General features: G+C 40.0%; 1 protein-coding gene across 6 annotated transcripts in view; it reads left to right on the forward strand.

Annotated features, from left to right (window-relative positions):
• The window catches only part of RNF175 (ring finger protein 175), a 50766-nt gene that overhangs the window by 27104 nt on the left and 8518 nt on the right, over positions 1-15144 (forward strand). For all 6 annotated transcript variants that reach the window (XM_017970189.4, XM_078367835.1, XM_002745380.6 and 3 more), the window contains 3 exons: positions 5638-5792; positions 10234-10341; positions 13338-13458. In XM_017970189.4, coding sequence (XP_017825678.3) covers positions 5638-5792; positions 10234-10341; positions 13338-13458 — 384 coding nt within the window. The remainder of the gene's footprint in view (positions 1-5637; positions 5793-10233; positions 10342-13337; positions 13459-15144) is intronic.

Here is a 15144-nt window from a genome sequence, read left to right on the forward strand (position 1 = left end):
AGGGGTGAAAGCTAGAAAAAAATAGGAAGTGCACCTATAGTAATATGTATAAAAACTTTGTACACTAAATCAATTATTATTTATGCATATTATCTTTACCCTGAAGGTATTATTTATTATAAAGGATTATTATTTTCACATTATTTATGCATAATTCAGATCATATACTTAAAAAGGACATGGACTAATTCAAAAAGCTCAGAATATTTTCAGATACAACTTTTTTTTTTTCAGATGGAGTCTTGCTCTGTTGCCCAGGCTAGAGTACAGTGACGCCATCTTGGCTCACTGCAACCTACGCCTCCCATGTTCAAGCAATTCTCCTGCCTTAGCCTCCTAAGTAGCTGGGATTACAGGCATGCACCACCACGCCCGGCTAACTTTTTTGTATTTTTAGTAGAGACAGGGTTTTACCATGTTGGTCAGGCTGGTCTCGAACTCCTGACCTCATGATCCACCTGCTTCAGACTCCCAAAGTGCTGGGATTATAGGTGTGAGCCACCACGCCCAGCCCTCAGATACAACTTTTTAACAAGTATGTCCATCTTCTGAAGTGGTCCTTTAAATTTATCTAAATAGATGATCTGTGGTCTATAGGAGCTGTATACATCAGAGCAGCTTATTATAAATACCTAAAGCAAAGGAAATGGTTTATTTAGAAAATGAAGTATAGAAATATAACATTAACCGCTCCTATGTGATGTCAAAAGTAGAAAGAAGGTAGAAAATTCTTTTGTGTGAGATACCACTAAATACTGGATGTTTTCAAATAGTCACATTTTTAGCACAGTATATAGTCCAAGCATCTGGTTATTTGGATTTTTCCCTTTCCAGCTGGTAATCTTGATATGTTGTAGATGTGGGCAAAGCCTCAAAGTTAAATGATTTTCAAATGCTTTGAGCAGCATTTAACTAGAAATAAAATTTCATTCAATATCACCCTCTCCACCTTCTTTTATATGCACTTACTCATATCTGCAGCAAGCAGACAGGAGAGTGCCAAAAAAGAATCTTTCTTCTGTTCCACAAATCAATTAGAAGGCCTGATGACTACATCCCCAGAACTTGGGTTTCAGACAAACTATTAACTTGCCTCAATACAGTGCAAATAATTTTCCAGATTGCAGCACTGCTCTATTTAAATCAAACTTCCTGCCTCTTAATAGCTGTGAAATACTAGAAAATATTACTGGGCCAATAAAGCATGTGTCTGCTCAAATCTTTTTAAAATGAGGCAAGATACAAATACATACATACTTAAATACATATGTATATAACATTGCAGAATCTCCTTTAAAAGTTTAAATAACAACATCGGCCATCTACATTGATGTGGAGATTTTAAAAAGTGAACCAACTGAATTTCTAAGGAACCTTTTTATGCCAAGATTCCATTTCCATACCTCCTCCTCCTTCCTCTTCTTCTTCTTTTCTCCTTCTCCTTCCTCTTCTTCTTCTTTTCTCCTTCTCCTTCTCCTACTCCTTCTGACAGAGTCTTGCTCTGTTGCCCAGGCTGGAGTGCAGTGGCATGATGTCAGCTCACTGCAACCTCCACTTCCCAGGTTCAAGGAACTGAACCTCAGCCACCCAAGTAGCTGGGATTCCAGGCCTGTGCCACCTCATCCAGCTACTTTTTGTATTTTTAGTAGAGATGGGGTTTCACCATGTTGCTCAGGCTGGTCTCAAACTCCTGGCCTCAAGTAATTCATGCACCTTGGCCTCCCAAAGTGCTCATATTACAGGTGTGAGTAACCATGTGCCAGCTCATACTTTCTTCTTACTTGCTTTATATTCACACTCTCCTTCATTGTCTTTTACTGATAGTAGGATTGTTTCTGGGTATTTATTTTCATGATCATTTTCTGCTTACCTCTGAGCATAACATTGCCCTCCCTCCACCATCCACCACCTTCCCCCACACACAAATGATTACAGATTATTTGGGATTTGCAGTGCAAAGGAAATGAACACACATAATTTATTTTCTTTCCTTTCTTTCTTTTTTCTTTCTTTCCTTCCTTCCTTCCTTTTTCTTTTTCTTTCCTTCTTTCTTTGAATATTGCACAGTCTATTCATCATTCTGTACAATTAGACAAATGAAAGATATCTTTGTTTTGGCTTGATCTGTAATTCTTTGCAGATTCATTATGTGCATGGCAACAGGAAAAAACCATGGTACTTTTGGGCAGCATCTGATTCATCAGGAAATTCCTCCTGCTCTGATATGTGGTTGGGGAGAACATGGGTGATGTGATCCAGATGCATGAGCTGCCCGTTGCCAGTAGCGCAGATCTGGCACATGGCTAGATGGTGACCCCTCTGGCATTTTTGTGTTCCAGATGCCAGGCTTCCTTCTTTGCATGTATGTGCCTCGATTGCACATATTTCATGTGTTTATTTATGAGGGACATCATTCCTTAATTTCATATATGGCAGTTAATATTTAAAAGGAGAACTTTTAACTACACTGGAAATTGATAACAAATCTTTTAAATTGCTATGAAATGTGGCTCTCATTTCAAAATGACTACCAATGTAATCATTGAATTCACGGAGCAAATCTTTGAACTTTCCCTTCATATGTTGAGAAAATAGGGTGCTGGGTTAACATTTTAAAGATAGTTAAGAAATAAAATATTTGCATTCTTTATACATTCTAATGATTTTTTGCTCTCTTTTCCTTTTTGATCTCCAAAGTCTATTTTTAAAAGTACCATGTCTGTATATTGAACATTGTTATTCACTATCAATTAAATCTAGGTATCAAGAGAAATTCGAGGTCTTCTAGAAATTACTCATACTTATAGATCTATAGGAAGAGTACTGGTTTTATTAAAATATAATCCAGCTGTAGCTCCAAACTATCATGGATTGTAACTCCATGGATTAGAAGAAATTTATTAGTCTTATATTTTGGCTTAGGTCTAAAGTACAAAATATGAGGGCATAGTAGTTCCACTGAATTAAAATGAACAAACTCAACTTTTTATTTTAAAAAACTTCAGTATTTTTATGGGGAAATGTAAAAAATTAGTCAAATTCTTAAAATAGAAAGATGAAAATGCAAATAACAGATGATCAGACTTTGAAAGATTCAGTTCATGTCCATCTTTTTTACTATCAGAAGTAATGAACTTTTAAGCCAGCAAGTGTATAATTTATGATAGAGAACTATCTCCAGAATCAGCTCACAGAAAATAAATGACCAATATGCTGATGAGATTTTTGTTAAGATGCTACATACTTTTTAAGACAGTGTCTAATTCTGTCACCCTTTTAAGGTACAGTGGCACCATCTCAACTCACTGCAGCCTTGACCTCAAGGGCTCAGGTGGTCCTCCCACCTCAGCCTCCTAAGTAGCTGGGACTACAGGCGCATACCACCATGCCTGCCTAATTTTTGTAGAGACAGGGTTTGGCCATGTTGCCCAGGCTGGTCTCAAACTCCTGAGCTCAAGCAATCCATCCACCCCAGCCTCCCAAAGTGCTGGGATTACAGGCATGAGCCACCACACCTGGCCACTGTGCCACACACTTTTACTATCAACAGCAGAGGGTCAAAGTTGCTAATGCTGAATGCTTAAGTAGCACATCTTGAGTCTTGGTTACTTAGCATGTGGTTTCAGGTCCTCTTGAAAACTATCCTCTTCCTTAAGTAAAGCCTGTTTTTCTATCTGCATATCTGTATTTATCTTAATTTCATAAAGGTGCTAACTCATTCATTTTCCACACCCACAAAATAGGATGGAAAATTAAAGCAGTTTTCTGATACATGTAGGCAGGAGTAAAGAGTATTTTCTTTTCCCTGAAAGTTTTTCTTGAAGTTAAAAAAAAACAAAAAAGTAAGTTCTAGGATTTGTTCCCGAACTCATCAGATACTCACCTCAGACTTGCTCCGTGTGTGTTTTTGTTCAAGTGCGTATCGACGATAACAACTCTAGGGTTCTATGAAAGAAGATTCAGAGCAATTCTAAGAAGACTTCAGATCATGTATGAGGATGAAGCAATCAAAGGAGAATGTTGAGCCTGGGAAATGTCTTCTTAACTGACATCGAAAGAAGAATGTCTGTGGCCTTGCCTTCTCATTTGTTTTTATCTATTTAACTTTTTTGAGATGGAGTCCAGCACTGTCGCCTGAACTGGAATGTAGTGACACGATCTTGGCTCACTGCAACCTCTGCCTCTCAGGTTCAAGCGATTCTCCTGCCTCAGCCTCCCGAGTAGCTGGGATTACAGGCTCCCGCCACCACATCCAGCTAATTTTTTTTTGTATTTTTAGTAGAGAGGGAATTTCACTTTGTTGGCCAGGCTGGTCTCGAACTACTGACCTCATGATCCGCCCGCCTTGGCCTCCCAAAGTGCTGGGATTTCAGGCATGAGTCACTGCACCCAGCCCACCTTTCTCATTTATATCTTGAAGTCCTGTCCAAGAGCTTTGGTTATTGACCTTAGACTATTAACAAGACATATTTAAAGGATCCAACAATGTATCCATAGACTCTCTTGTTCCAAGCCTCCCTTTTCTGTTGCAAAGATTGAGAAGGTAAAGAAAATAAACGGCAGCAGCCTTTTTAATACTCAGGATGATGAATATGCAATAAGCGAGCTCTAACCACTCTTCCCACATTGCTGGCAGACTTCATTAATTGATCATAAGACTCTACCACTAAACCAGGATCCGGCTCAGAATCCTCAACAGATCACTGCAGAGTGCCACTAAAAATTAGTTAACTTCCACCCTTGAGACAAAAACCTCTTTGCCACTCCCCTTATATTCATTTTGAGCAAATAATAGTCTGAATTCAGGAAAACATAAAAGACCAAAGGATATTGCTATTGATTAAGGCTGTCTGCTTTTCCCAAGAGGGGTGACTAGCTGGTATTAGGCCTGCTTCAAAGAGTAGGAGTGTGGCTCTGGTAGCCATATCACTTCAGTGACCCACAGACGGTCAGTTCACTCTACCCTGCTCCCTGACCTATGGGAAAGGGACCAGATTAAAGGGCCCTCTGAAAGCTACTTGGACTCAGGTCAATGGCACAGGCCACAAAAGGTTTATGCACCAAAGGAACAGGAAACCTTGCTGAGTGCCCTGGGACTGCAGGCAGAAGACATCGCAGGGGCTGCTCTGAAACTCTGACCTCCACTTCCTCCTTTGACATTGCTGTCACTTTCACATGGGCACATGATAGTAACAAAGCCCCTGGGCTCTGTGTAGTGCAGTGTGGTTTTCAGAGTATTTTCCATTCCTGATCTCGTTTGATCCCCACCTCAGTCAGCGCAGGGAAGCAGTGCAATTATCGGTACCCCCAATTATACAACTGAAGTGAGGCTCTCTTGTCCAAAATCACATCGCTGTGGAGGCCCCAAAGACCTTTCATATAAAATAGTCAGATGAAAGGAAGTGACAGAAGGCGGGCATATTGGATTGTTTCCCATTTGAATTTTCAGATAATTGTGCCCATATTCTCCATAGCCTGGCCTGTCTAGGGAAGCTGACAGTTTGATGGTGAACCAGTTGCCTGGTACAAACATGATGGTGAAGGCGGTTCTCCCAGAGATGCTTCAGGCTCATTAATAATGAGATGCCATTCAGGCACTTGGTCATTGAAAGAGACTTCTGTTCATTTCTCTCACAGCTGGTGACCTTGTTGCAGATGTGGGTTGTCCCCTTATATTTCACGATAAAACTATACTGGTGGCGGTTTCTGTCTATGTGGGGGATGTTCTCCGTTATTACCAGTTACATCCTCTTCAGAGCTACCCGAAAACCCCTCTCTGGGAGGACACCACGGTATGTATTCCATACATTCCTTCCCCAGGATCCCCTTTATTTTATATAATAAAAAGCATATTTGATTGCCGTTTTCCTGAGTTGGGGAGAGATTACACTTCTTTTACGTATCTTTTACCTTTGGTAGCAAAACTATTGAGAAATTAGCTACACTGCTGTTAGTTTGCCTTCATTATTTAATGGTGATTCAGATATGCATGTAAAATTTATTACTTCAATTATTAGCTAGTGAAAAGCAAAAGAAAGAGAAGTGAAACTATTGTTTAAAATTTCTAGAGCATTTTTGCGTGTTTATTTTTAGCTCAGCATTTTACTTCATACCACTGTAAGTTGTGTCACACATTTTAAAATAGAGCAAGAGTTGAAAGTTGTGTTTCAACCTGAAAATATGTAATAAATTATAAGTCATGGAAAACTTATTATTCTAATAACAAATGATGTTTTAATATTCCAATGGTCACCATAATTACCATTGTCAGCCTCCAAAGATTTGTATAACTCCATTGTATCATTCACAAATCTTTCCAAAGTGCTTATCACATACTGCACCCATAGGCTTGCTTTTGCCCTCTCTATTCTGTGTGTAAAATCTGAAACCTCATCAACATAAAATTGGAATGAGACAAAATGTGTAAACTTTAAAATAGCAATAAAACAATGCTAACTTTGACCTTTTGGGAGAATAAATTATAAACTCCAGTGAAATACTTTTATGATTATTTAGACATTTGTTTTCATCCTCTAAAAATGTAGGAAACATGCATGTCAACTTTTCCTTCAAGTTTGGAGAAGGAATCCAGTGAGAAATCAGATAAATAAATGTGATGATAAAAATGGAAATCCAAATACTGAATTCATGTTATGACTATTTTAGTTTAGTTCTGCTTTGGGAAGAGGTTTGGGGTGGTGGTAGGAGACCTTATAAACTGGCCAGTTTGGGGTCTTGGAAAGCCCTTGTAGTGTCTGGCTTACCAGTCAGCAAAGTGAGCATATGGGACCTTTCTCCTTCTTAGAAAATATTCTGTTATTTAAGATTTGTGAAAGTGCTCTGAGTTTGGGATGAAGCAAAATGTGCTTGTTTTCACCCCCTGGATACAATCTATATTGTATTTCTGTAAGAATGGTTCGCCCTTTCCACTGTATAATTAATTACCCTACCTAAAGGCAGTGTTTTTGCACATATCAGTTCATGCAATGCAGAGGAATTTTATTATAAGAAATACCCAAATGCTGCCTCATTACCCTATATGCCTTGCATATGTCCACTGGCCAGGGTGCCATGCTCTCTTTCCCATGTCCTCTCAGCATCTTCCTGCCTCCACAACTCCAAGTCCTGCAGGATAGTCTAAAAGCCAAGAGGTTTTACTGACATGGTAAAGCAAACTCAGCTGCCATTTGAAAAGACAACGGTGAGCAAGGTGAAGTAGGCCCTCTTCTAGACGAGTAGTCAGGATAGAGCTCCCATACATAAGAGGCAATAATAGACCCCAGAATCATCATGGATCTTTGCTTAATTATTGTATTACAGGTGAGTCACATTTTAGCTATCTTCCATTCGGAAGGAGAGGACTTCATTACAGGCTAGGGGAGCTGGGTGAAGATATCAGCCTTGCTGTAGAAGGCAGACCCAAGAGTAGTGGCCTCTAGCACCAGCAGTTTAAAGCCTGCTGTTCCTCTTTGAGAGCACATCAAGCTCTTGTTTCAGGTTAGAGTACCCAGAGAAGGGGAAGTGAGTTTCCTCTCAACTACAGTTGGTTTGCCTGGCAAGTAGTGAAGATCAAACTCAGAAATAAGCCACACATGTGGTGGCTCATGCCTGTAATCCCAGCACTTTGGGAGGCCAAGGTGGTTGGATCAGGGAAGCTTGAGGTCAGGAGTTCGAGACCAGCCTGGCCAACATGGTGAAGCCCCCATCTCTACTAAAAATACAAAACTTAGCTGGGCATGATGGCTGGTGCCTGTAATCCCAGCTACTTGGGAGGCTGACACAGCAGAATCACTTGAACCCGGAAGCAGAGGTTGCTGTGAGCCAAGATCATGCCATTGCATTCCAGCCTAGGCAACAGAGCAAGATTCCACCTTAAAAAAAAAAAAAAAAAAAAGAGGCCACAAGCCACACACTAGCTTGATCAGCTTTCCTTTTGGAGGAAATCCAGCCCAAGGCCAGCTTTCCTTTTGGAGGCTGCTCTGAAACAGTTGCACAATCTCCTATCTGGCTTATCTGCCTTACAGTGTAAGTCCTGGTAGGAAGGAAGTTCTGGACTCTACTGTTCCTGAAAACAGTTACCCCCAATAAGCAGGAAAATGGCAGAAAGGGAGCTTGAGATATTTGGAAAGTCGAACACATCCATAACAATGATATGACATATTGAGCATTTAATGTGCCAAGTCAATAAACATCAATACATTAGCTCACACAATCTTCAGAACAACTTTAGGAGCTCCTGTTATCATCCTCACATAATAAATGAGGCATGCCAAGTAAATTTACCTAAGTCCCATGGGCAGTAAGCAGCTAATCCTGAATCAGACCAAAGAACTACTTGACTGCAAAGTTGCTGCTCCCAAAAGCATGCTATGGCTTAATTAATTCAACAAACTGCTTTGCACAGAGAACCCCTGCAGTGTAAAGGTTATTAGTCCTGGAACATCTCTAATGCTGACAGAAGTTTGAGAGAGGTCCCTTAAGGCAGGGAGATGGGTCACCAAGTCTGTATGCAGTTTAAGGAACCATATTCTAGTACTGGCAGGTGTTGGGGGCCCAATAGAGGGGACCTTCTCAGAGCTTGCCTGTTTCTCCATCATCACCACTTTTAGCAACATAAACTTCCGCCTTGATCTGGCTGCCCTGAGCAATGATCTAAGCTGCTGGCACTGACAAATGAAAAGAACTCATGACTCAAGAGTCACTCTGGCAGAAAGACCCCAAAAGCCTTCTCTGGCTTCCTTTCAAGGCCACACAACCTCACGGTAATTTAAGCCAATTTATGCAGCCCATGCAAATTTCTGTGTCAATGTCACTCACCCCTGCCTACTCCCACAAGAGGCAAGATCACACCTGTGTAGAGGAGGTGGCAGCACAGATGGCCCCTGACTATCAGTTGCTTAAAGCGCAGAGAGCATTTCACTATAGAAGTGATGTATATGACAACTCATATCAAAGGCTAGCCCACAACCCATTTAAACTATAATGTTCAGAAGGTCCCTTCTGACTGGAACTCAGTGAAATAGAGCACCTATTAAAATCATATTGAAACCTTATGCTAGTAATATAATAGATCTTAAGCATTTAGCACCATGACTCCAACAGGGAGTGATCTGGGCAAGGTGAGAGAGTTGGAGACAGGGCTCAGGGATTGGGGGCAAGAGGTGGGGCTAAATATCTGGAGCAAGACTCTCAATGCAGCTTGGGGTGAAAGGCAGGAAAAAGACTCCAAGAGGATGTGCAGGGAAAGGGCTGTGAGGCAAACAGGGCCTTCTCCCACTGCACACCCTTGTAAGCAGCATTCCAGCCACCTCTTCATTTTCTCTGAGCAACAAAGATAAGCCCCTAGCTTTTCCATCCAACACCTCTTATACCAATGGGCATAGCTCCTCTGCTGTGGCCCACCAGCAATGGAACTGGGCTCCCAACCTCTTCCCCCATCCTCCTAGACATGAAGCTGTCACATGGTCCCTCTTGTAGTTTTTTTCTAAGGGCCTTTACTGTCAGTGAAGAAGGAAACCAGCAGAGGGGAGGGCTTCCTTCTAGATTCTCTCCACTCACCCTCCATCCTCATCCTTTTCCTTCTCCATTTAGACCCTTGGGAAGAAGGAAAGACCTTGGAAGGTCACAGAGGGTGCTGGAGTACACGCATGACCCTTCCGCATAGCAGAAGGAAATAGGCTGGGGCTCTCGTCATTTCATGCTCTGGGCTACGGGAGGGCTTTTTGGGTGGAGGAGAAATGGGATGAGTGCTGGGCTCACTGCTGATGATATCTGTATTTGGGTGGTGGGGCGGGGGAGAGGCAGCAGAACAAAGGGAAGAAAAACTCCCGGGTAAGAAGGTCTGGACCCCATTTTGACTTTTCATCCCATTTTTTGTTCACCTTTAAGACACTCCTGCTAAAACCACTCCAGGTTAACCCTAGGACCAAATGAGAAGCGGGCAGTGTGGGGAGGCAGGGGGTGCAGAAAGATTAACCATTCCTGAAGGCTATTTTTAAGTGAAGCATGTGAGGGATGCAAACAAATTTAAAAAGAATTCACATATGCATATACACAGAAACACATGAGCATGATAGCACTATTCATAGAATGCTTATTGCTATATACATCTGTGTTCTGTGTGTTATAAATATAATTTTAGAAACTAAAAACTGATTTATAAGTCTTTGAAAGAGACAAAATATTTTATAATATTACCATGTTCTGCTTTTTTCCCAATTTTTCACTCCACAGATTGGTCTACAAATGGTTTCTTCTGATCTACAAACTCAGCTATGCATTTGGTGTTGTGGGTTACTTGGTGATCATGTTTACAATGTGTGGATTCAATCTGTTTTTCAAGTAAGTATCTCCAGTTAAGACCTTAATATCTCCAAGCAGTTGCTTGGAGCACTCATCCGGTCATGTTCTCTCAATCTGGAAGCATTTGGCACTACAATTGTCCATGCACCATGTTTTATAGTAGATATCCACACATAGTTTTGTCTGCGGAAAAGCAATAGAAAGGGAAGAAAGGATCACCCTACAAAATAATTTTTTAAAATTAGGACCTTTAAAGAGATTTATATTTGATCTGCAAATTTAAAAGATTACTGTTAACGGTAGACCTACAATTGTGCTACAGTAATTCTTACTGAACTATAAATTTCTCTTTTATATAATTCTCAAGTGCCTAGATCTCCTTTTATATCTATCTTCTTATCAAAATCTCTAGAATTATGTTGTCCAATATAGTAGCCACTAGCTCATGTGACTACTGAACCCTAAAAGTATAAAATACATACTGAATTTCAAAGACTTACATAAAAACATTTTTATATCCATTACATTTTGAAATGACAGTATTTAAATGTATTGGTGAGATTAATTTCATCTGTTTTTTTAATTTTTAAATGCATCTACCAGAAAATTTAAAATTATATTTGTGGCTGTATTTCCATTGGGCAGCAGTGCTCTCTTGAATTTGGTTTCTGATATTCATGAAACGCCTTGCGTTGGGGATAGTTGGAAAAGGAGGAAAAGTGAGTGCTTAGAAATTGCAGGAGACTGGGTGCTGTGGCTCATGCCTGTAAATCCCAGCTACTTGGGAGGCAGAAGTGGGAGGACTGCTTGAGGCCAGGGGTTCAAGACCAGCTTGGGCAACATGGCCAGACCTCGTCTCAACAAAAATTTTAATCGGAAAAAATATATAAGCTGGGAAACCAAATAAACAAATAAAAGAGATTTGAAGGATAGAAAACATGTCAATATCTATTGTTTAATAGAGGGGAGTTTTAAAAAAAATTGAAAGAGAAATAAAGGTATAAAAGAGCAAGAAAGTCTGGGGAGAGATAAAGGAAGCTGAGATAATCATATTTTTGACTAAGAGCTATGTTCCTCCTTAAGGTGGTTACAGAGACATGCTGTTGATGACATGCTCATGGGCACAACTGAGGCTGAGTAACCAGCCTGTGTCCTGGAAAGGGGACTGAAGACATACCGCACGTACAGCTATAGAAAGCAGCTCAAATACAAATTCCCCAGAATAGCTCTCACATCGAAGTTACTCCAAACTTCCGGGACCATAACAGAAACTGAAAAGCACAAATCATTAACCCTTTACTCAGAAAATAAGAAAGGCAATTGGAAGAAGAGTCAGCCCTCGGGGAAAGGGCTCTTCCTATGGCAGCATAGCAGTCTGATTTTATAAGCATTTTATAAAACTTTCAGAATGGGAGCAGCTAACATTTTCTAGCAGGAAAGGGGTGGAAAGTAACTGTACAGTTCTATTATTGCTAGGTTAGGAAATAGAAAGACATTGTAATGTCTATTTTACTGTACTGTCTATACTGGTTTATTTTGGTGAATGTAAAATACTCATAAGGATTTTTATGAAATCACTGGGAACTATAGCTGTTCCAAGACTATTACCTCATAAGATTTCATGATCCTTATTCATGAATTTTTCCTACAGTAAGGCATACCAAGAACTTAACCCTTTAGAAAAGGAACTATTTTGTTTCACTACTTGAAGATTATCATTGTATTAAGCTTTTTTCCTAGGTAGCCACAAGTGTGTTACTGTATTTTTTAATCAATAAAATTATAAATACTTCCTGGACATGAAGGGAAGATACTCCTCATTTCCCCCACTGTCCACATTCTCAGATATACCCAGACAAATCCTGAAAGGATGCAGCTACCACCTATGTTGGAAGTCTCTGTTCATACCACCAAAAAATCTGTACCTTCTAAATCTACAAAGCTGTCTGCCTTTACTGTTTCTTCCTACAGTAAACAGAAAACAGAAATAGGTTTTAGAGACAGACTACCCAACTCTTGTCCACACTTTCCTCCCTTTCCTGAATGAATCAGAACCACTAAGGTTCACCGCTGGTATTTGAGATTGTTTTATAGCTAGAGCAAACCAAATATGCAATTATTTAGATTCATAAATTAAATTTAGGGCAAATCATTCACTTTTAAAAGAGATCTTTCACTTAAGAAAAAAAAACTGGGTGGCGGTGTGATCATAAAGAATCCTAGTATAATTGAAATATGATTCAACTTGCAAAAAGTTTTTTTCAGTTAATACCTGGCAACTCTGGCATGGTAACCAAGGGCTTCCAAAATGTGGGCTTGCTTTGTGGCTTTGTGAGGTACCAATTGCTGCATGAAGTCAATACTGTTTTCTAAGTCTCCATGTTTTCACATGCAAAGTGGGGGTGATAATATCTATCTTAAGCACTTGTTAGGAAAGATCAGTGGAAAGCATTTTATAAAATCTAAGTTCTACAGCAGACATACTGAATCCTTGCTATATTAAAGAATCGATCACTCGACAAGCTCTTTAAAAATACTGCTCTCCAGACCCCACCCCGGATCAACCAAACTCCAGTCCTTGGTGGTGGGCCCATGTGTCAATGCGCTTTTAAATCTTCCCAGGTGATTCTAATCTACGTTTAGGGCTGAGAAATTTTGCTCTAGTGATTCTTAATGTTAGCTGCCCATTGGAGTTACTGGGTTGTGGCCTGGAGATGGAAACTGTTACAAGCTGCTGAGGTCTACCTGTAGCTGAGCCTGAAACCACTGGTCTGAGTGAGCTTGTCTAGGCACTGCGGTCCTCAGAAGCACTTGAAGGCTATCTCAAGAATCCCTTTGTCCAGTCGGCACTGAGTTGTACAATTTGAGGGAAATTTAGAGAATTTTAAATTCTTTCATTTAAGAAAATAAAAATCAAACAAATAAATGGAAAAAAAATTACCACAGGGTTCTCTTAGATGCTATCACAGGAAATATTTTCCAAACTCCAGCTGTTTAGAAACATTCTTATTTCCTTATACTGCTGTTTTCAACAGAATCAAAGCTAGAGATTCCATGGATTTTGGCATTGTGTTTTTGTTCTATGGCCTCTACTATGGAGTAATGGGGAGAGACTTTGCCGAGATCTGCTCAGACTACATGGCTTCCACCATAGGGGTAAGTGTTGCTTTCATTCTCTGAAACCATTTATGACGCATGGAGAAATGGTCTCATCTTATGTGTCTACATCCATTTTCAGAAATAAGTAAGTCTTTCTCCATATACTGATTATCGTTTCCTTTGGAACTATTTTGGTTCACCTAGCCCATTGCTCCCTGGATTCTCCTTACATCAAAAACATTCTTTGTTGATTAATTGGAAAATACATGTCTTATGCATATAGAATACTTGTGAAATAAGGCATCTGTTAAAATAAAATATGTGAATTATTTGTGTTATTGTATCTAGCATACTCCAAATGCCAACATTTAAGGATTAGTAAAACATTAACAATAATTATAACCTTTTAGCTCTGTCTGAAACCCTGCCTTATGCAAATAAAAACTATATTTGATGCTGCATAAAACAGTTCAGAATCAACAGTGCCTCTGGGTAATACTTATCATAAATACCAGTTACAATATACAGCATCTGAAGAAGTAGAAGATACAAAAAGTGTGCTAGATATATTCTGACTTTATATCGTTACCTAGAATATTTTTATTTCCTAACAGTTGTTTTTCTTTTTTTGAATTCTTTTAAGATTAAAATTCAGAATGGACATAATTTCTAGTTAGATATATTCCTGATTCAGGTATCAGGGGCATTTATCTGTGTCTGACTCCTGCATATCTCTTAAAAACTTACAAACTAAGGGCTCTAGGGATGACTTAGTAGTTTCAAGAATTCCACATCTCTGTCTCTGTGTCTCTTGGTACACAGACAGACGTGACATACAGAAATGATTATAAAGCAAAGACATGGAAACAACCCAAATGCCCGTCAATGTTAGACTGGATAAAGACAGTGTGGCATATATACACCATGGAATACTATGCAGTCATAAAAAGGGATGAGATCATGTCCTTTTCAAGGACATGGTTGGAACTGGAAGCCATATCCTCAGCAAACTAACACAGGAACAGAAAACCAAACACTGCCTGTTCTCACTTGTGCATAGGAGCTGAACAATGAGAACACTTGGACACAGGAAGGGAAACAACGCACACTGGGGCCTGTTGGGGGAGGGGGAGGGAGAGCCAGGTATTAAGACCCAATAGCTGGCTGGGCATGGTGGCTTATGCCTGTAATCCCAGCATTTTAGGATACCAAGGTGGGTGGATCACGAGGTCAGGAGTTTGAGACCAGCCTGGCCAACACAGTGAAACCCCATCTCTACTAAAAATACCAAAAAAATGAAAAATAAGACCAATAGCTAATGCATGTGGGTCTTAATACCTAGCTGATGGGTTGATAGATGCAGCAAACCACCATGGCACACATTTACCTATGTAACAAACCTACACGTGTGTTCCAGAACTTTAAATTAAATTAAATAAAAAAAAAAAAAAAAAAAAAGAAGAAGGCTGGGCGTGGTGGCCCATGTCTGTAATCCTAGCACTTTGGAAAGCAGTTGGATCATAAGGTCAGGAGTTTGAGACCAGCCTGACCAATGTGGTTAAACCCTGTCTCTACTAAAAATACAAAAATTAGCCAGGTGTGGTGGCACATGCTTGTAATCTCAGCTACTCAGGAGGCTGAGGCAGAAGAATTGCTTGAACCTGGGAGGTGGAGTTTGCAGTGAGTTGAGATTGCGCCACCGCACTCTAGCCTGGATGACAGAGTGAGACGAAAGAAAGAAAG

The sequence above is a fragment of the Callithrix jacchus genome, chromosome 3, assembly GCF_049354715.1.
Source record: "Callithrix jacchus isolate 240 chromosome 3, calJac240_pri, whole genome shotgun sequence".
Lineage (NCBI taxonomy): Eukaryota > Metazoa > Chordata > Mammalia > Primates > Cebidae > Callithrix > Callithrix jacchus.